The sequence below is a fragment of the Carcharodon carcharias genome, chromosome 27, assembly GCF_017639515.1.
Source record: "Carcharodon carcharias isolate sCarCar2 chromosome 27, sCarCar2.pri, whole genome shotgun sequence".
Taxonomy (NCBI): domain Eukaryota; kingdom Metazoa; phylum Chordata; class Chondrichthyes; order Lamniformes; family Lamnidae; genus Carcharodon; species Carcharodon carcharias.
The window spans coordinates 9,134,049-9,154,546 of record NC_054493.1 but is presented as its reverse complement, the minus strand read 5'-3'; the positions used below and the strand labels follow the sequence as shown (position 1 = coordinate 9,154,546).

The following is a 20,498-nucleotide window of genomic DNA, read 5'->3' as shown; positions in this document are numbered from 1 at the left end:
AATTACTTTCTCAGTAAGAATATTGCTTAGTGTGTTTGTCGGGTCATCATGTGATAGGGACAACTGTCGGTGGATATGTCCTTTAAAAAGTGCGTTTGAACAATGATTTCATCAATAGACTGGCGTTTGTGTCTGTGTGAATGAATTATCTCGTGTGTTACATGACTTTATGTTTGTATTTTTCCATATGTGTGTATGAGTGTTAATGTGTGTGTTCATCCGCCAATCAGTGTTGCTTTGTGTAGTGGTGTGCCTGAGTCTGTGTGTATACTTTGTGTTTCTATCAATGTATATAATGAGTGTGTTATTGTTTGTGTTTATGTGTTGAAGTCTATATTTATTTATGAGTATCTGTGTTAGTGCGTATTTACGTGTTCATGACTGCTAATATGTGTGTTCATGTGTCTATTTGTATTCCACGTGTGAGTCAGTATCTTAACATTTGTGTCTCCATGAGTTTCTGTGCGTGTGTGTATGTTTGTGTGTGTGTGAAAAATGTGCATTTATGTGTTGGTTGATTTTTGTAACTTTGTGTGTACGAATTGATGTGATTTTGTGCCTCCATATGTTCCCGTGTGTATGAGTATGTTAATATTTGTGTCGTCATGTCGGTTCAACTATGTGCTTGTGTGCCAGTGTGTAGTCTGTTAATGTGCATGTATGAGTGTCGGTCTATGTGTGTTAATGTGTGTCTTTACATCTAAGTTTCTGTCATCGTGAACGTATGCTTATGCATATGTTAATGGTTACAGTTGTGCTTTGTGTACTCCTGTGATTCTGATTGCCTGGTTTTATATGTTTGCCTTTGTGACTGTTTATTTATCTGTGTGGTTGTGTACACTTGTGTGTATGCTTGTGTGTGCGTGCACTTGTGTGGATATGTGTACTTCTCTGTTTGTCTGTGTGTGTGTGCGTGCTTGTGCGTGTGTGTATATGTGTGTATTTCTCTGTGTGTGTATTTGGATGCGAGTGTTTGCCTGTGCATGTGTGTGTGTGTGTGCATTTGTGCCTATGTGTGTGTGTTTTTGTGTGTGTACCTGTCGATATATTTGTGCATTTGTGTGTGCATTTGTGTATCTGTGCGTGCCTGTATGTGCATTTGTGTGCATGTGTGTATATGCGTGTGTATGTGTTTGTGTATGTGTGTGTGTTTCTGTATGTGTGTGTGTGTGTGTACGAATTTGTGTGTTTGTGTACGTGTATGTGTGTGTATCTGTGTAAGTATACTAGTGTGTGTATTTGTGTACGTGTATTTGAGTGTGTGTGCATGTCTCTATGTGTATTTGCGTGTACATTCGTATGTCTCTGTGTGTATTTGTTTGTGTGCCTGTGCATGTGTACATCCATTTGTATGTGTGTGTCTGTGTGTGTGTGTATGTGTGTATTTCTGTGTGTATGTCTGTATGTGCGTGTGTGTGTGTATGAGAGAGAGTGTGTCTATGTATTTGTGTGTACACGTGTGTATCTGTAAGTGTGTGTCTGTATATATGTGTGTCTGTGTGTGTGTCTGGTGTGGTTGTAGTTTTATCAGTTGTATGTATTTTTAGCATTGCTCCAAGCTCCAGCGTGTACCAATAACCCAGTCTGAGCTTGACGGTGAGAATTATGGTTAAAATTTTCGACCTTATTTCTATAGATGTGATTGTTGTGAGATGCTAAGTGATATCAGGTGAACAAATGCAAAAAATCAACTATGCACATCACAAAACTCAGTGAGAGAACATTGAAAACCCAGGGAGGATTCAGTCACCAGTTTAGATTTGGATTATGTAAAATCAATGTTAGCATAGGGTCGACATGAACCAGTTCAAAATCAATGGCCAGAAAATTGACTTATACTGTTGAAATTGAGTCATTTTGGAAGAGATCCGATCCCATCCAGATTCAATGCTGGGGGAGTGGGAGTATAGTGAGTTAATGGTTTCCCCTCTCTCAGGTCGGCTAAGCAATTTACTTTCAGTTCTCTCTGCTAAAGAGGTGGAGGTAGACTGGGTTAACTAATCACCTTTTCCCCTTTCTTCTTGCTGGAGCATTGGAGTGACAATGGATAACTAAAGCCGCCACCCCACCCTCACCCCCCCCACCCACCCCAGCCTTTGCTAGGGAAGTAGAGGAGCAGTGGGTTTACAAATGCCCTTCCCCCTGCCTCTGTTGGGGAAGTGGGGGTACAGTTGGCTTACTAATGCCCTTCCCCTGTCTCTTTTGGGGAAGTGGGGGTACAGTGGGTTAACAATTTCCCTTCCACCTCTTTCAGATGAGAGATTGTTGATAGATGTTCCTCTGTGACCCTCACTTCAGTTCCCAGTGGGTAGGGTGCAGCAGCTTAAAGCTGATATCATTTTAAAGGGATGGACAATAAGAAAATCAGGAAAACCGAGATCTAAATGTGCTGTGTTTGTTTGTCAGGAATCGGAAATTGTCAGATTTCTCCTCTGTGGGAGGAGAGTTAGTGAAGCTATTTTGCAGAATCCTGTAATGAATGAGCTTTACTCAGTCTCTAACCCAGGGTGTATCTGAGCTGGGAGCACTGGGCGTATGCGACTTGGGTCTGAGACCTTTGAATGTCCGCTTTTAAATGAACAGGGATAACATTAGCAAAAGTGGAAAACAACATTAGTTAAACGATTGTGTAATTAAATCACGATTGGTGGAAAAAGCCTTTATTATTTTTATTAATGTTCGATATGAAACCAATAGAGTCTCATTGACATGAATTAATGGTGTCCATCAGTGCAAGGGAAATGTTCACAAAACTCGGTTTACCGCTGGATTTATCAACCGTTCTGTTGATGATCTTCAAGGGGATCGCTTCATGTCCCACCACACAGGAGTAAGAAGTGCCGCTGGCCCACTCCTCTGCTGCAATGGATAACAGGCTGTACATGAATAAGGAGCGATTACTGTTCACCATCACCTCGGTGTTCTTGTAGCTCCCGGGATTCACCGGCTTGTCATTGACGGTCCACTTGACGAAGATCTCTCGGGGGTAGAAACCTCTCACTAAGCAGCTGAGGGAGATGAATCTCTGAGCGGAGACATCTTCTGCCGAGGGCAGGAGGACAGACACGGACGGTTCTTGGAGATTTTTTGCTGCAGAAAACGTGCAATAAATGTCAATAAACTGGACAGTCTCAGAGCCAGAAAGAAAAACGCTACTTAGATGTGAGAGAAATGGGGTTTGTGTTGACTCTTAAAGGTTTCTATTTTCTATGTTGGGATCTGTCTGGTTTTCCAGCTCGAAGTAGAGTTGGATGTCTAAGAAATGGGGTAATCAAAAGCTGCTATTTTCTGCATAATAACGAACTTTTATAGGATTTGCTAAATAGCATGGTTTGTCTCTCTGGAAAGAGGATTTCTAAACACTTTGACCTCTAAATAGTCTTAGCTCAGGCTGCCATGTTGACATTCCTGAGTTGGTAGGCTGGAGTCTTGTGCATCCACCCCCAATCTGTGCAATTGTTTAGAAAAGGACCAGGATGTCAGCATCAGCATGATGTAAACTTAAAATCTGACCTCGAGCAGGGGATGCGGTAACCACCCTGACTGTTTGGGCATATGTCCTGACCATTGGCCAGAAAAGTTTGCATTGGCAATTGACACTAGGTTAGTTACCAGCCCCCAGACAAAGATTATATTAATAAGTGCTCAGGCACAGAGCCATGTCCTAGTGGGACCATATGCTGGTGAGGTGCCGTGGTGAGGCTGCAGTGGCCATCGGCAGCTGCCCTCCTCAAAATGGCCAAGGAGGAGGAGAAAGATGAGGTCAATGCACTTTATGCCAAACATTTGTCCGTCGTCTGGGACCAGTAAAACGCTCTCAACTCTCACCGGTCGTATACTTATTAGGTCTAATGTGTTCCTGTGTGATACCTAAACTGTTGTTTCTTAATAAACTTTAAAACAATCTTAAAATCCCTGAGACTAGCCGACTGTCCTCTTAGGCATCTCCGGCCTCCGAATCCAAACTCTTACAGATACTGTCCTTTGCTCTGAGAACTTAACGGGTTGGAAGGGAAAATTCCTCAAAGTTTACAGCACAGCAAAAGACCATTCAGCCCACCTGGACCATGCTGGTGCTTAAGCTCCACACCAGGCTTCTCCCACCTTACTTCATCTAAACCCAACAACACAGCCTCCAATTCATTGCTCAGTCATCTACTTATCAATTTCCCCCTGAATGTCTATAGGCCCAGAGCGCTTAGTTAGTGGAATTACCAATCAGGGTAGACCATGAATACACTGAATAGTAAATATTCACCCTTACACTGGAAATAGACACAATGACTCACTTATTGCTTCAATTTCACCGCTCACCTGGTTCCTTGTGGATGGACCGTTTTAAAGGAATCCGCAGATCCTGATGGCTCAACACGCAGTAGAACTCAGCCCCACTCAGCCAGGCTTGTGTTGAGATGTTTAGTTTGCTGACGATGCTGTTGTGATCCTCTCCCGGTTGGACAGCAACCTCTGATTTCAAAGGCTTCGATTCTTGGATCCAGGAGACGAGGGTTCCATAAGGGGCATTAGAAACGATGCAGGTTAAGGTCACCGTCGCCTCCAGTAAGACCTGTTCTATTGGCGGTGACAGTAGAGTAATTGTGGGATCGCTGCACTGGGAATGATCTGTGAGACAGAAAAGAAAATCAACCAAAGTTCTACCTTTAAAATTAAGACAGCAGTATTCAGCTGCCACTGTCTAAAGGAGAATAAATCACCTTTGGCATATCAACCTCTAACTATTGTCTTTAATATTCTTTACACAATGGAAAATCAGTTTCGTCTGTGTAAATCATTCTCATAATTTGAGTCGTTCAGCCCCGGAAACATTCTAATGAATCTGCGTTGCCCCAGTCCCAAGACAAATGTGCCATTCCCGAGCCCTGGAATGGAGTACTAAACGCCATTTTCTAAATAGGATGGATTCCCTTCGCAATACATAATTCAGAAGTTGTTGCCAGTTAATGTAATCGGTTTGTATCTCTTACCAAGTCTGTTGATGTTTCGACTTTGGGTGATCCCTTGGTGAGTGACCTGACAGGTATAGATCGCGCCACTGAACCATTCCCCAGGGGAGACTTTCAGCCGACTGGTCACCGAGAAGTTCCCGTTCACTTCAAAGACGGGAGAGGTGATAATTCCTGAATTCATGGGTTGTCCATTCTTCAGCCACTTCACGGTGATTGGCTTTGGACGGAAATCAATGATTGAACAGACGGCGGTTGCAAATTTGTTGGTTGTGATTTCTTCCCGGGAACTCCCGGTGAGGAGAACAGTTGGAGGCAAGATGTCAGGTCCAACACCTTCAAAAAACACAGGTTAGACATTTCTTGCAGAAGAAATTGATAACAAATACAATGAGTTCGTATATTTTAACAGGCTTTTACCGTTAATAGGCACTAACCTGGATTTTCCAGGGATCAGAACTATGCAGAGTCCGATAAATGTATTATAATCAAAGCCCTATACAAGTTAATCACAGCCTTTCTGTTTCTCACAGGTTCCCCAACACTTACATGGCATTCCAATGCTCTTGGCTGAGTCGCTGTGTTGAACCTCACACTTGATTTTGCTGCATTCTCCCTCTGACTCAGTGATGGTTAACTGGCTGCTCAGGGTGTAGGTTCCCTTCTGGTTTTTCACTGACGGGTAAGTCTCAAGTCCAGTGGTGATCGGCTGCCCATTTTTCTTCCAGGACAGGTTGGTGATTCCTGGGGAGTAGTCCATCACCAAACAGCCGTAGGTGACGGAACCGTCGGTGTTGTGCTGCTGACAGGAGGAGACCAGGCTGTAGAGACTGGGCGGAGACGGTGTCGCTGGGAAAGAATGGCCGATTGAATAAGTTAGACTCTGTGATTTGTGATCATTAAGTTACCAAACTACTCAAAATTTGACTATGACAATAAACTTATCCTCATATATTCTAAATAAAACACACACCCACATTTGAGCATCTATTAGTTCCATCATTTCGGCAATTTCTCAATCAACAGCACTTTGTGATAAAGAAGTTCTCTGCTCATTTATAACATTGCAGTTTTGGGAATTGGCTTTTTCAAGTTGACTGATGTTCCCTCCCTTCTGCGCACGTATATAATGACCATAAAACTCTAAATTTGAGTACCAGTTTAAGGAATTCCCACATTTTCCAATCATATGTACATATGAACATGCGGATTAGGAGCAGGAGTTGGCCAATCGGTCCCTCGAGCCTCCTCCACCATTCAATACGATCATGGTTGGTCTGATTGTGATGTTAATTCCATGTTCCAGCCATCCTCTAATAACCTTTGATCCCTTGGTCAATCATGAATCTCTCTACCTCTGCCCTGAAAGTTTCAACGTTTATTCCTCCATCGATCCCTGGGGAAGAATGTTCCAAAGTTTCACGACCTTTTGAGAGAAAAATAAATTCTCCTCATTTCCGTCTTAAATAGCAGAAGTCTTATTTTTAAACTGTGTGCCCTGTTTTCTAGTCTCTCCCACAAGGGAAAACATCCTTTCAGCACCCACCCTGTCAATTCCAATCAGGATCTCATATGTTTCAATAAAATCAGCCCTCATTCTGCTAAACTCCAATGGATACAGGTCCAGCCCGTCCAACCTTTCCTTATAAGATAGCTCCGTCCCCGTCCCAAATTTCAGTCGAATGAACAATCTCTGAAAATATTCCAACGCTTTTCTATCATTTCTTAAATGAGGAGACTAAAGCTGTACATAGTAATCCAGATGTGGTCTCACCAATGCCCTGTACAACTTTAGCAAACCATACCTACATTTATATTCTATCCCCCCTTGTAATAAATGACAACATTCCCTTTGCCTTCCTAATCGTTTACTCTCCTTGCATTCTAACTTTTTGTGATTCATGTAAGAAGGGATCCAGATCTCTCTGCACCTCAGGGCTCTGCAATCTCTGTCCCTTTCAATAACATACTGCTTTTCTATTCTTCGTGACAGAGTGGACATCTTTGCAGTTCTCCACATTATATTCCATCTGCCAACATTTTTGCCAATTCAGCTAACCTGTCCATATCCCTTATATCCCTTTGCTGACCATTTATGACCTCTTTACAACTTGGTTTCCTAAATAAGAAAAACAAAAAACTGCGGATGCTGGAAATCCCAGCTATGCCTGTCTCTTTATGGGGTATGTGGAACATTCCTTGTTCCAGTCCTACTCCGGCCCCCTTCCACAACTCTTTCTCCGGTTCATCGATGATTACTTCGGTGCTGCTTCATGCTCTCGTCGGGACTTGGAAAAAAGTATTAATTTTGCTTCCAATCTCCACCCTCCATCATTTTCACATGGTCCATCTCTGACACTTCCATTCCCTTCCTTGACCTCTCTGTCTCAATCTCTGGTGATAGACTGTCCACCAATATCCATTATAAGCCTACCGACTCCCACAGCTACCTCGACTAGCTCCTCACACCCCGCTTCCTGTAAGGACTCCATTCCATTCTCTCAGTTCCTTCGTCTCCGTTGTATCTGTTCTGATGATGCTACCTTCAAAAACAGTTCCTCTGACATGTCCTCCTTCTTCCTTAACCGAGGTCTTCCACCCATGGTCGTTGATAGGGCCCTCAACCTTGTCCGGCCCATCTCCCGCGCATCCACCCTCACGCCTTCTCCTCCCTCCCAGAAACATAATAGGGTCCCCCTTGTCCTCACTTATCACCCCACCAGCCTCCACATTCAAAGGATTGTCCTCCGCCATTTCTGCCAACTCCAGCATGATGCCACCACCAAACACATCTCCCCTTCACCCCCCCCCCCCAGTGGCATTCCATAGGGATCATTCCCTGCGGGACACCCTGGTCCACTCCTCCATCTCCCCCTACTCCTCAACCCCCACCTATGGCACCTCCCCATGCCCATGCAAAAGATGCAACACCTGCCCCTTCACTTCCTCTCTCCTCGCCGTCAAAGGGCCCAAACACTCCTTTCAAGTGAAGCAGCATTTCACTTGCATTTCCCCCAACTTAGTCTACTGCATTCGTTGCTCCCAATGTGGTCTCCTCTACACCCGTGGTCTGTCCGCAAGAATGACCCAAACCTCCCTGTCGCTTGCCGTTTTAACACTCCACCCTGCTCTCTTGCCCACATGTCTGTCCTTGGCTTGCTGCATTGTTCCAGTGAAGCCCAATGCAAACTGGAGGAACAGCACCTCATCTTCTGACTAGGCACTTTACAGCCTTCCAGACTGAATATTGAATTCAACAACTTTAGATCTTGAACTCCCTCCTCCATCCCCACCCCTTTCTGTTTCTTCCCCCTTCCTTTTGTTTTTTCCAATAATTTATATAGATTTTTCTTTTCCCACCTATTTAAATTATTTTTAAATCTTTTATGCCCTGCTAGCCTTTCCACACCACCCCTACTAGAGCTGTACCTTGAGTGCCCTACCATCCATTCTTAATTAGCACATTCGTTTAGATAATATCACCTCCTTCAATGCCTCTGTGTTCTTTTGTTCTTTTGTCCGTGACATCTTTTGATCATCTGCTCCTATCACTGTTTGCTTGTCCCTACAACCACACCACCCCCCAACTTCTCTCTCCCCTCCCCCCCCCCCACCTTAAACCAGCTTATATTTCACCCCTTTCCTAAGATTCACTCAGTTCTGTTGAAGGGTCATGAGGACTCGAAACATCAACTCTTTTCTTCTCCGCCAATGCTGCCAGACCTTTTGAGTTTTTCCAGGTAATACTGTTTCTGTTTTAGTTTCCTATATGTCTGTTTGTGATCAGCAAATTTCGCAACCATACATTCGGCCCCTTCATTCAAGTCATTTATATGAATTGTAAATAGTTAATGCCCCAGCATTGAAGCCTGTGGAACTCGACACAACATATCTTGCCAACCACAAATTACCAATTTTTACCTACTCTCTGTTTCCTGTTAGCTTCTACCCATGCTGAAATGTTACCCTCGACATCATGAGCTCTTAATTTGAGTAGTGGCACCTTTGATGTGCCACTTTGTCAAATGCTTTCTGGAAATCTAGCACAGTACATCCACCGGTTCTCCTTTATTCGTGCTACTTGTTACTCCCTCAAAGATCTCCAATAAATCAGCCAAACATGGTTTCCCTATTACAATCCCCTCTTGGGCCTGCATAATTGCATTTGGATTTTCCATGTTACTTGCAACAGTCTCTTGAATAATAGATTCCAGAATTTTCCCAATGACATATGTTAAACTATCTAGCCTGTCGTTTCCTGCTTTCTGTCTCGCTTCTTTCTTAAATGCATGAGCCTCACTCGCTATTTTCCAATCTGATGGGTCCTTTCCAGAATCTCGGTAAGTTTGGGAAATTAGAACAGATGCATCTGCTATTTCAGCAGCCACTTCCTTTAAGACCAAAACATTTGTCCAATCTATCCGCCCATTTCCTTATTTTCCAATATTTTAGGCTTGTCCAACCCATGGCTCACGGGCTGGATTGTAGCCCCGAAGCCCCTCCATGTGCCGCCCCCGCCCCCCCCCCCCCACTCCCCCGAGCCTGTTGAAAATGCCAGTAAGACGGGTAAGTAGAACTAAAGATAACTGTGAGGAGCTGCTCCTCCAATCACAGGCCGCTCTTCTCCCGCGTTTGCTGCTGATAGGCTGACTGGTGAGATAAACAGCCTTTGATTGGAGGGGCAGTGAACACCTGCCGGGGAAAAGCACAGAGAGCAGCAGAGAAAGTGGCGAGAGAGTGGGGAGAGCTGGGGAAAAGAGAAGAGAGCTCAGGAATAGCGGGGAGAGAGCGAGGGAACAAGGGGAAAGCACAGGGAGCCAGGAGATAGCGGGGTGAGAGCGGAGAGAGTGCGAGGAGAGCCGGGGATGAGCGCACAGAGTCGGGGAGCAGAGCGCTGAGGCTTTCTCTCCCTGACAGCCCCCTGCCCTCTGCGTTTTTCCTGTTCTCTGTGCGCTTCCCCCAGCTCTCTGTGTTTTCTCTCGGCTCTCCCCGCGCTCTCCTGGCTCTCTCCCCACTATCTCCCGGCTCTCTCTTCTTCCCTCCAGCTCTTCCCACTATCACCTGGCTCCCTGCACTTGCCCCTTCACCCCGCTCTCTCCCTGCTATCCCCTGGCTCTGTACTTTTCCCCAGTAAAAGCAATGGATTCCAGGACGGGGACAGACAAAGAGAGAGAGAGAGAGAGAGAGAGAGGCTGGGGCCTGCGGTGGGGGTGCCTAGGTTCCACCGCTTCTTCCCTAGCTCTCTGCTCTTTTTCCCTGGCTCTCTGTACGATGCCCCGGCTCTCTGCACTTTTCCGCATCTCTCTGCACTTTTCCTCAGCTCTTGCCATTCCCTTCAGCGCACCTCCACGTTTGCACTCCACTCACCCTCAGGACATGTTCCAGGTCTCTCTGCCCTTCTCCTCGAAACACCCCTCTCCCCATCCCCATGCGCTGATGTAAGGAGGGTGTGTGAGAGAATGAAGGTATGAGGTTGAGTGAGAGAATGAATGTGAGTGACAGAGGATGAGTGAGTAAGTGAAGGTAAGTGAGGTGATGGTTGGGGAGTAACTGGCTGAGGGTGTGTGAGTGAGCGTGGGTGAGTGGCTGGGTGAGAGAGTGTGGTTGAGTGATTCTGAGTGAGTTATAGAGGGTGGGCTGGTGAGCGAGGGTCAGTGAGTAAGGGTGGGTGAGTGGGTGAATCAGAGTGTGTTTATGAGTGTGTGTTAACGTGGATGAATGAGTGAGTAGGGTGCGTGAGTGAGGGTGAGCAAATGAGGGTGAGTGAATGACGTTGGGTGGTTGAGCGAGGATGGGTGGATGAGCAAGGGTGAATGAGTGAGGGAGGATGAATGAGTTAGGGTGCTTGAGTGAAGGTTGGTGAGTGAGCGTGGGTGAATGAGGGTGGATGAGTGAGCGAGGGTGAGTGAGGGTGAGTGAGTGAGGGTGTGAGTGAGGATGAGCATGTCAGTGAGTGAGGGTGAAGGAGTGAGGTTGAGTGAGTGAGTGTGAGTGAGAGTGAGTGAGTGAGTGAGTAAGATTGTGTGAGGGTGAGTGATTGTGGGTAGTGAGGGTGCCCTGGTGCAGGAGGCTCATCAAGGCAATGTTTCTCCGGATGATTTTCTGCTCTGGCTCAGCTTTCCGTTGCCTGTTGTCCACAGCCGAGCTGGGGGCTCCTCCATTTGGCTCCACCACCTCCACCTCCTCCTCTTCCTCTCCATTGATCCTGTCCCGATTCTCCATATGGATCAGCTTTCAGTAACACCGGCTGTGTAAAGTCAGGCAGCAGTGTAGATTGCTGTCCAGCTGCTTTAATGCCGATGCCTTTCTTTGAGAAACCCGTGTCATTGCGTGAATAGGCAGACTGAGGGGGCTGGAGCAGAAGGTTACAGCAAAACCAAGATGGGCCGTGCAGGCATCTTGCACCAAGTGTGCACCAGTATTGGGGATCCAGGCGGCCGTGGTCCCCGCCACACCCTCCCTTTTTCTTACACCCAATTCTGTACTTCCAGATGTCTCTTTAGCTCTGAAGAGGAGTCATAAGGACTCAAAATGTTAACCCTGTTTCTCTCTCCACAGATGCTGCCAGACCTGCTGAGGTTTCCCGTCATTTTCTACTTTTATTACCTTTTCTTTCTTGTTTCTTTGTGTTTGATTCAATACATGGAAATTCCCCACATATATAAAGATGTCACTTGCGTAATTTCATTTTTCAGGAAACATCAGAAATGGAACAAGGAACATGCAGGCAGTTTAACAGAGATTTTTTTTGCAAATGGGTGTTTTCAGCCTATGAAATACTTGAATATTGTGTGTATGTGAGAGAGAATGTGTATGTGTGTCTGTGTGTATGTTTGTGTGTGTGTGTGTGTGTGTGAGTGTGTGTGTGTGAGTGTGTGTGTGTGAGTGTGAGAGTATAAGTGTGTGTGATGATGAAAGCATGAGAGTGTGTGTCAGAGTGTATGTGTGCGTTCATGAGAGAGAGAATGAGTGAGAGAGTCTGTGTGAGTGTGTGTGTGGGAGAGAGAGAGGCAGATTGAAAGGTTCAGTGTGTGTGAGAGAGACAGAACGAGCGAGAGACTCACACACACACAGAGTGAGTGTTTCAGAGCAAGCATATGCGTTGAAGTGCGTGTGTGGGTGTGTGTGCGTGAGTGAGAGGGAGAGTGAGAAAGAACCTACGTGTGTGTGTGCATGTGTATGTCTGTGTGTATGTGTGTGTGTGTGTGTGTGAGAGAGAGAGAGAGAGGGTGTGCCTGTTTGAGAGAGACAGTGAGTCTTCATGTGTGCAAATGTGTGCATGAGAATGAGAGAGTGTGTATGTGAGAGATTGTGTGTGTGTGAGTGTGGCGGAGCAAGAAAGTGATAAGGAGAGAGTGTGTGCTTGAGAGGAAGAGTGTGTGAGTGTTTGAGAGAGAGAGTGAGTCTTCATGTGTGCAAATGTGTGCATGAGAGTGAGAGTGTGTATGTGAGATAGTGTGCGTGTGTGTGAGAGAGTGTGTATGAGAGAGGCGGAGCAAGAAAGACTTGGGAGAGAGTGTGTGCTTGAGAGGAAGAGTGTGTGTTTGAGAGAGAGAGTATTTGTATGTGTTTGAGTGTGTGTGTGTGGCTATGTATGTGTATGTGTGTGTGTGTGAGAGAGAGAGTGTGTGTATGTGTGAGACAAAGAGAAAATGAGTGTGTATGTGTGCGTGTGGGAGCGAGAGAGAGGGAGATTGTGTGAATAACTAAGTGTGTGTGTGTGTGTGTGTGTGTGTGTGTGAGGGTGTAAGTGTGCCAGAGAGAGTGTATGCAAGAGTGTGTTTGTCTGTGTGACAGAGGGAAAATAAGTATGTGTGTCTGAGAGAATGTGAGAGAAAATGTGTGTGAGTGTTTATGTTGTGAGAGTATGTGTTAGTGCGTGTACGTGAGTGAGGATGCGTGTGTGAGAGTGAGAATGGGCGTGTGTGAGAGAAAGAGAGAGATAGAGTGTGAGAGGAAGTTTATGTGTATTTGTGTGTGTGTGTGTGTGTGTGTGCGTGTGTGTTTGTGTGTGTCTGTGTGTGTGAGAGAGAGAGTGTAAATCAATGATATATGTGAGTGTATTCTGGCTCACTCCCAATCTCAGGATTCTCACTCAGCCTCACCCCCACACACGAAAACATACATTCACCCACACTTACAGTGGGTGGGGGTGAGTGAGTGAGCACAATCTGGCCCGTGGGCCGCCGGTGGGACAAGTCTGCTTCAAATCTTTCAGAGAAGTGTAGTTCAGTGACTTTATGCCCTGTGTTGTAACTGAGTCAGACAATTGGATTTCACTCCATCTTGTGCCTGGCTGTGAATTTTGTAAAAGAATTGGACGAAATAATATTTTCAGACATAGGTTTATTATAGGTTGTTTGGAGTGGGAGTCCAGTCATTATCCATTTCAATTGTTTAAATAACTCACAGCCTCTGATCAGATCAGAACAGACGCTGTTCTCTGGAGCCTCACTGTCACTCCCTGATTCTGTTTGTTCTGAAATTGTGCTGACGTTCAGGTCACTCACATTCAATGATTTTCTGATACCCAAAATGCTCAAACATAATTAATTCGTTAAAACATATATATTTTTCAGGCAGATTATTAAAATCAATTAACATGCGTCATTTCACTCGATCAGTGGAACAATTTAATTTCACAGATCTGGCTCGAGAACTCACAGCCAGTTAGTTCGATGCTGATTCAATTTTACCTCTGTGGGGAGAAGGCTCTCAGGTCAGGAACAGGACAAGTTAAGACATGGATTAAAGCCCCCACTCCTCCCCCGGTACACTCCTGTCATCAGTTGCAAGGGTGGGATTCAACAGAAAGTCAACTCTCCACTGAATTGTCAAACACTCCGGGTCAGGCACAGCACCAGTTTGATATAACATCAAGCTCCCTCTACAATGTCCCATCAAATATGCCCAGAAGAGGGTCTAATCCAGTTTTGATATAAATACTGTGATGCAAGAGCCGGTCAGAAGCTGAGAATTCTGTGGCAAGTAATTGAACTCCTATCGCCCAAAGTCAACTCACCACCTACAAGGCACAAGTCATGACTGGGATTGAATTGTTTCCACTTGCCTCAATGAGTGAAACTCAAAAAATAACTGGCGAAATTCGACACGATCCAGGACAAAGCAGCCCGAAAAATTGACACCCCACCCACCACCTTAAACATTCACTCCCTCATCTACTGACGCACAGTGACAGCAGTGTGTACATTATACTCGATGCACTGCAGCAACTCACCAAGACTCCTTCGACAGCACCTTCAAAATCCACGACCTCTAAGAAAGACAGGGCAAAAGTGTATGTGAACTCCACCAGCTGTACAATATCCTCCAAGCCACTCATCATCCTGGCTTGGAACTATATCGGCGTTCCTTCACTGTCAATGGGTCATAATCCTGGAACTCCCTTCCTAACAGCATTGCGAGTGTACCTAAGCCACATGGACTGCAGCTATTCAAGGAGGTGGCCTATCAACAATTGCTCAAAGGGCAATTAGAGATTAAGCAGCAAATTCTGGCCTTGCCAGCCACCCGAACATTCCATGATGGAATTAAAAATATGATACAGTCTATTTTATCCCTCCACACTGTCCCATTAAATAGATCAAGGAGGGATCAAATTTAGAGTAAAACTCTCTCTCACCGGACACTATCAACACAGATACGTCACCGGTTAAAAATCATTCAAATCTCTTTCCACAGTCTGTCCATCATTTCTGAATTGTTCTTTCTGACTGTCACAATCTGGGTTAGAGATCTCATTTCTAGGTGCCGATCAAAGTCAAACGTTCAAATTTCTCACAGATACGAGTTTTTTTTTCACGAATGAAATCAAATTGCGCTTCCTGAAATACAGGAGAAGAACCAGAAGGGGTTACAAGTCAGGAAGATCCCTGGTCCTAACACAGTGACCATGTGCACAGAAACAGAACAGATACAGATGGCGTAACAACCGAGTTCCCATCAGATAGATCTGTTCAATCTGTCCATTTCATTCAAGCTGTTTGATTCTAATTGATCAATGGTCAATTTATGGCAAGAATAATTCCATAACTTCTTTGAAATTAAACTGATGTTAATTTCAAAACCCCTTTTCTCCAAACTATTTCTCCCTGTCTGCCTCAAATCTCCAAACAGTGTCAAATTTTAGTTACCTTGAAAATGAGTATGTCAACTATTACAGATTCAGGGTAATTTGATGTCGGTAAGAGAGACTCAGTGACAGGCTAAGAATTAAACAAATTAGGAAACCTTCACATTGAAAACCGGTTACTGATTTGATATCATTTTAGATATAAATAGAAATAATAAACTCATCGAGACGCAATGCCTTATCAAGCTGAGTAAGGAAAGTATTCTTTTCAATATTCATTTTGGATACAATAAAACATATCTCAAAACTTTCAGGTTTTGCACTCACTATAATGACCAGTATTCTACTCAATTGTTGGGGGTCATTAATGTTGACTCAATCATCACGAATATTATATTTTAAGTCAATTAGCTTGTTATTGTCAGTTAATTTTCTTGTAAACTGATCTTTACTCTACAATAGTAAAAACAATCGAGAATTCAAAAATTGTTTCTCCCTGGTACTTTGTGAAATAATTGGGGTTTAATTAAATCAACCGGGCACTTAAATAATGTTAAACAATAAACTACAAATTTCAGTATCACTGTACAATTCAAGGCAAAAAGCTTCGACATGTGTATTTTTCCAACGATACTCAAGTTCTGTATCACCAAATAACTATTTAAACTTCAAATTACTAGATGGAAACATTCAAACTTGTATATTAGTTTCACTTAAATCTAATCACTATTTAATATTTTACTTCTTTTATTTTTACTTCTACTGCCCCGTTTTTAACCCACAAAATTGTAAACTATGCTTATTTCTCAACGCTTGATAAATAATCAATTCCGTCTATTGTCAGCGAGCAATTCACATTTATGAGTGGAATATTGTAATTAGTTCCGAATCTGACTGGGTTCACATCGCACTGACTATTGTTGGGATGTCACAACACCTGTTTGCTAAAACAGGACTCTCGAGTTTATGTACTGTTGTAACTCGGACGTATATATGTGAAAGAAAGTCCCTGGCTGTTTGTGATCAGTAAGAGTGCTGCTTAGATTTAATAACTCAAACAATCTTTTATATTTTGTATGTGCAATTAGCACAGTCTGTAATTTAATTATTAAACACATTGTTTATTGAAAGTAGATCCAAAATGATCAGTATAAAATTTGATGAGAAAAATTAATTCAGATCATCAGCGACACTGAAACATAATCGGCAAATGGATTCGAGATTTTGTTGTTTAATTTAGTATTTAATTGGAATTAAGCATAAGGCTCAGAGAGAAATCTGTTCTTCACCTATAATTCTATCCTGTGCACACCACAGATGTAGGAAACAGGATGTTGTTTGTGAGTTCCAAATTAATATTAACCTTTTGTAATTAAATTAATCTGTTTGAATTTCAAGCTTTTACTTGTCAATCTCTAGCGATATGCTGTTTGAACCTCCCTACAGTTTAGATAAAATCGCATGAAGAATTTCTTCACTGTCAGCGACTTCCAGCTCTCAGAAAGCTGTTTCAAATTAGATTAGTGACAATTACCTCGCTATCAAACTAAAAATGGCACTGAAGGAATTATATGGTTCCAGCTGTGCAGAAAGAATGGAATAACCAGATACATATATTGCCAAACCGCAACGTAAAACTCTCATTTAGGTAAATGCAGACGCAATCAGGGGTATAACAATTAACTCAAAACCTCCTGAGAAACTGAACAGTGCGGTGGAATCAGTATTATCAGTATTATATTCATATATAGTTCATATTGAAATAGTATGAGGCATAATCAAAACATATTTCCAGCCCATAAACTTATCCAATCATGTTAAGTGTGCTCAGTGCACAGCAGAATTGTGAAAGGCGATTAATGATTAATAACGGTAATTAAATATTTTGTGGTAATATGGAAAAATATCGCTGCATTTAATTATTTGAATCATATGAATTGCACTCTACAATTTGCAAAGTTGTTAATTAAGTAGTTTGTGACTACAGTAAATAATTATGTTCTGAATGAGTGTTGTGAACCATGACTTCACCTGATATTATCTCTTAAAGTAAAAGCTAATGCTCCACTATACCTGAAATGTTTTCTTTTGTGTTATTTCTGAAACCTGTCTGTTTTCTGCCTACAATCGCGCTTCAAGCAGCTTCAAACGCGTAGATTGTTTCTATTCAATCACAAAACGTGTAACCGCTCAATGTCACTGAGTTTAAACGACGCAGAAACAATGCAGAACCGCCAAACCGTTTCACAAGTTCTACTTGCTCAAAATCACCCAGACATACAGTCTCTTCCACATAAAAACACCAAATCACATCACCGAGGGGCTGATACCCATTTCATGGAGAAGCAGCTCAATTCTACAAACACTTCCAACAGAATCAAATGTAACATTGCAAGAAAATCTCATTATCGATTCCAGACAAACCAGATCGTCACCAAACGCAGGAATTATTAAATTAAACAGAAATATGGAATAACGTCAACAGCATTGTAGGTGGAACATATTTAACAAATTAATATTGAAACTTTACCACATTTTATTCAGATTTAAAACATGTTTCAAACATCTATAAACAGTTAATATTTGCAGTAGACGGTAAAACAGGCAACCATTAGATGTCACCGAGGATAAACATTGTGAAAACTCAAAACTTCAACAGGCGTTAGATATTTAAAGTTATCCGGCCACACATTATCCTCAGCAGATAAACACCAAATCACAACACCCAGGAACTAAACCCCCCAGGCAGCACTTTTTGTCGAGAAAGAGTGGAATTCAATAACCCCTTTTCAGCAGAATCACATGAAACATTATTAAAAAATCTCAATACAGAATCCACCAAACTCTCGTTTCAGTGAAGGAATTAATTATTAAAATAGACATTATAAAACAAAAATTCAAGGAAAGCAGTTACTAAATAAATGTATGTTTCTTACGTGCAGACACTGTCACCATGGTCCCTTGTCCCCAGTAGTCGAGATCGAGAGCACTTGTGCCCGCACAATGAAATACACCAGCACAAAAACAGCACCCACTCTCTGTTCATTATTCACTTCAAATAGACGTTTACTTCTGATCTAATTTAGAACTAATGCAACAATTTGCTGAAGGAAACGAAAGGAGACACCCTCCAAGTATTAGACATAGCAAACTGAGCATTATATCCAGGTCTGTATTTGTGGAAACTGTTAACAGTAAATATAAATTAAACACAGCCAAAAGCTCAGCTCATTATATCGATTGGTTTGTTAGGTTTTACTAAATTTGCTGTTGTACTTTTGTCAGAAGCGGCTCATGGTCTGGTTCGGATCATTACAGTTAAAACAAGCACTGACAGTCAGGTTATGATGGAAGTTGCTGAGTCCCTCTCGAACTGTTCTTGTTCGGGTCCAGCCCTGGTTCCTCTCGCTGTGTGTCTCTTGCACAGTAATAGATGGCGGTGTCTTCAGTCTTCAGGTTTGTCATGTCCAAGGAGAAGATGTTAGTTGAAGTGTCTTTGGACGCCGTAAATCGATTCTTAATTGCTGGGGCGTAGGTATAGCTTGACGAGCTATAGTACTCAAGAAGACACTCCAGCCCGTTTTCGGGAACCTGTCGGACCCAGTACATGTAAGTTTTACTAAGCGTGATCCCACTGGTTTCACAGGTCAGTCTCAGGGAGCCTCCGGGACGCCCGGTCTGTGCCTCTGGCTGAGTGAACACAACATCCGACTGGACACCTGTAAAACCATATCAAAAACCCCGAGGATTAATCCTAGTGAAATGATTCCTGACTCTGTCACATTCCAGAGAGAGGCTAACACTGAGACAGTAACAGTGAGAGATTTGGACAATAAAAACTACTCACGGGATAAGAAAGTCAGCAACAAACTGAGAGAAATCGCCGGCCTCATCCTTCTGGCCATTTGGGGAAAATGGTTCTGTACACAACTCAGTGAACAAACCAGCTCCCGGACTGTTGGATTCCGGTCCCAGTGAGCGGCATTTAAATACCCGGCAGAAGGGGGCAGGTTTCCAGGCGTCGCCTGTTGATACCCTGGTGGAGGTGGCGACTGGATCCACGCCCTACCTTCCACATCCCCAACAGAATGGACTCCGATATTTACAACAGGTTATTGTTAAAAGTGGACATTTCATCTGTATGGCTGAATGGATTCACTGTAATGTCTCCCGAGATTCTAATAGTGAAATTTCAGTTGAACATCTGTTAATAAAAAAATTCATTGAAAATTAAGCCCATTTATTTCTACACTATTTCACAAGGGGTTGAACCTAAAAATAAATTACATCATCAGGGAATAAAGGGACCGTCAGTCTGTTTTGCAGCGACTCCGGGTCTCTATCTCCTTACAGTAATTAAGTTTCATCAGTCATGGGAATTGATATTGATTTATGTAACTAAATGCGGGGATGAACAAAGTGATTCTATTTACTGTGTGGGTGCCTATTGCTGCACAATTTGGGTCCGGAGATAAGAAGAATCTTCTCACATTATACAACGTCTCTCCTTGCATTTGTCGAACTGCTCCTGACCCTAAGACAGCCATGTGAAAATTAGCGGTAAAAGAAGCCCACCTGCCTGATAATCAAACAGTGAGTTGACGGAGAAACATAAAATTTACAACTTTTGACACACAGAAATTAATGAATCAGAACGGACACGGAGATCAGCAAAGTTATCCTTCAGCATCCAAATCATTGCTGTTAATTTACTTGGATACCGGCTGTCTGCCATTCACTGGTATTGGGAATGCAGTGTATCAGGGCTTTGCGGCATATTACACAATGTCACAAGAATAAATGCTTTATTTTCCACTGAAAGAGGTCATGAACTGGTCATTTCTCCACTCATAGGGAGCTATGAGAGGGACTGTTATATAATCGAAATCATCAAAAATTAAACTGGACTAGCGGAATAATATTTCGGCACAGACTAGAAGGGCCGAATGGCCTGTTTTCTGTGCTGTAATGTTCTATGGTTCTATGGACAGTTCACGGTGCTAATCAGGTTTAAGAGACCCCTCAGGTTAAATGAGGTGTACAACTCGGAGAGTATTCAAGGAATTCCTGCGGGTTCAAGGCAATTCCATGATTTTCTTTTAATTTTTTGCCATTCTAGTCATCTCATTAGATTGGGGGTTTGGGACCATCAAAATTGCTCTCTCGCACTCCATGAAGTTATTAATAAACAGGCTTTAATAACTGGGATGCCCTTTACTTCGAAGTCATATAAATTAAATAGTATATAGTCAACTTACTATTTCCTGATAGTGCGTAATCTCATAGTGAACACGGCATTCATTCAAATATTTCCTTGGTTGGAATACCATTTAAAATGCACATTTCATGTGCGGCCGAAATATTTATTTTTGAATGGCTAAATCCCGTTTTGTTCATTCATATCCAGGCTAATCTGCCCCACACAGTATTTGGCAGCAAGC

General features: G+C 43.1%; 1 gene segment (V, D, J or C); it reads right to left on the bottom strand.

Moving 5' to 3' along the window:
• Positions 1-2,701: 2,701 nt before the first annotated feature.
• Positions 2,702-18,996, bottom strand: LOC121270486. The segment is given in 7 exon segments: positions 2,702-3,090; positions 4,315-4,623; positions 4,986-5,300; positions 5,514-5,813; positions 17,994-18,044; positions 18,441-18,776; positions 18,905-18,996. Coding segments are annotated over 7 exon segments (1,758 nt in total).
• Between the last annotated feature and the right edge of the window lie 1,502 nt (positions 18,997-20,498).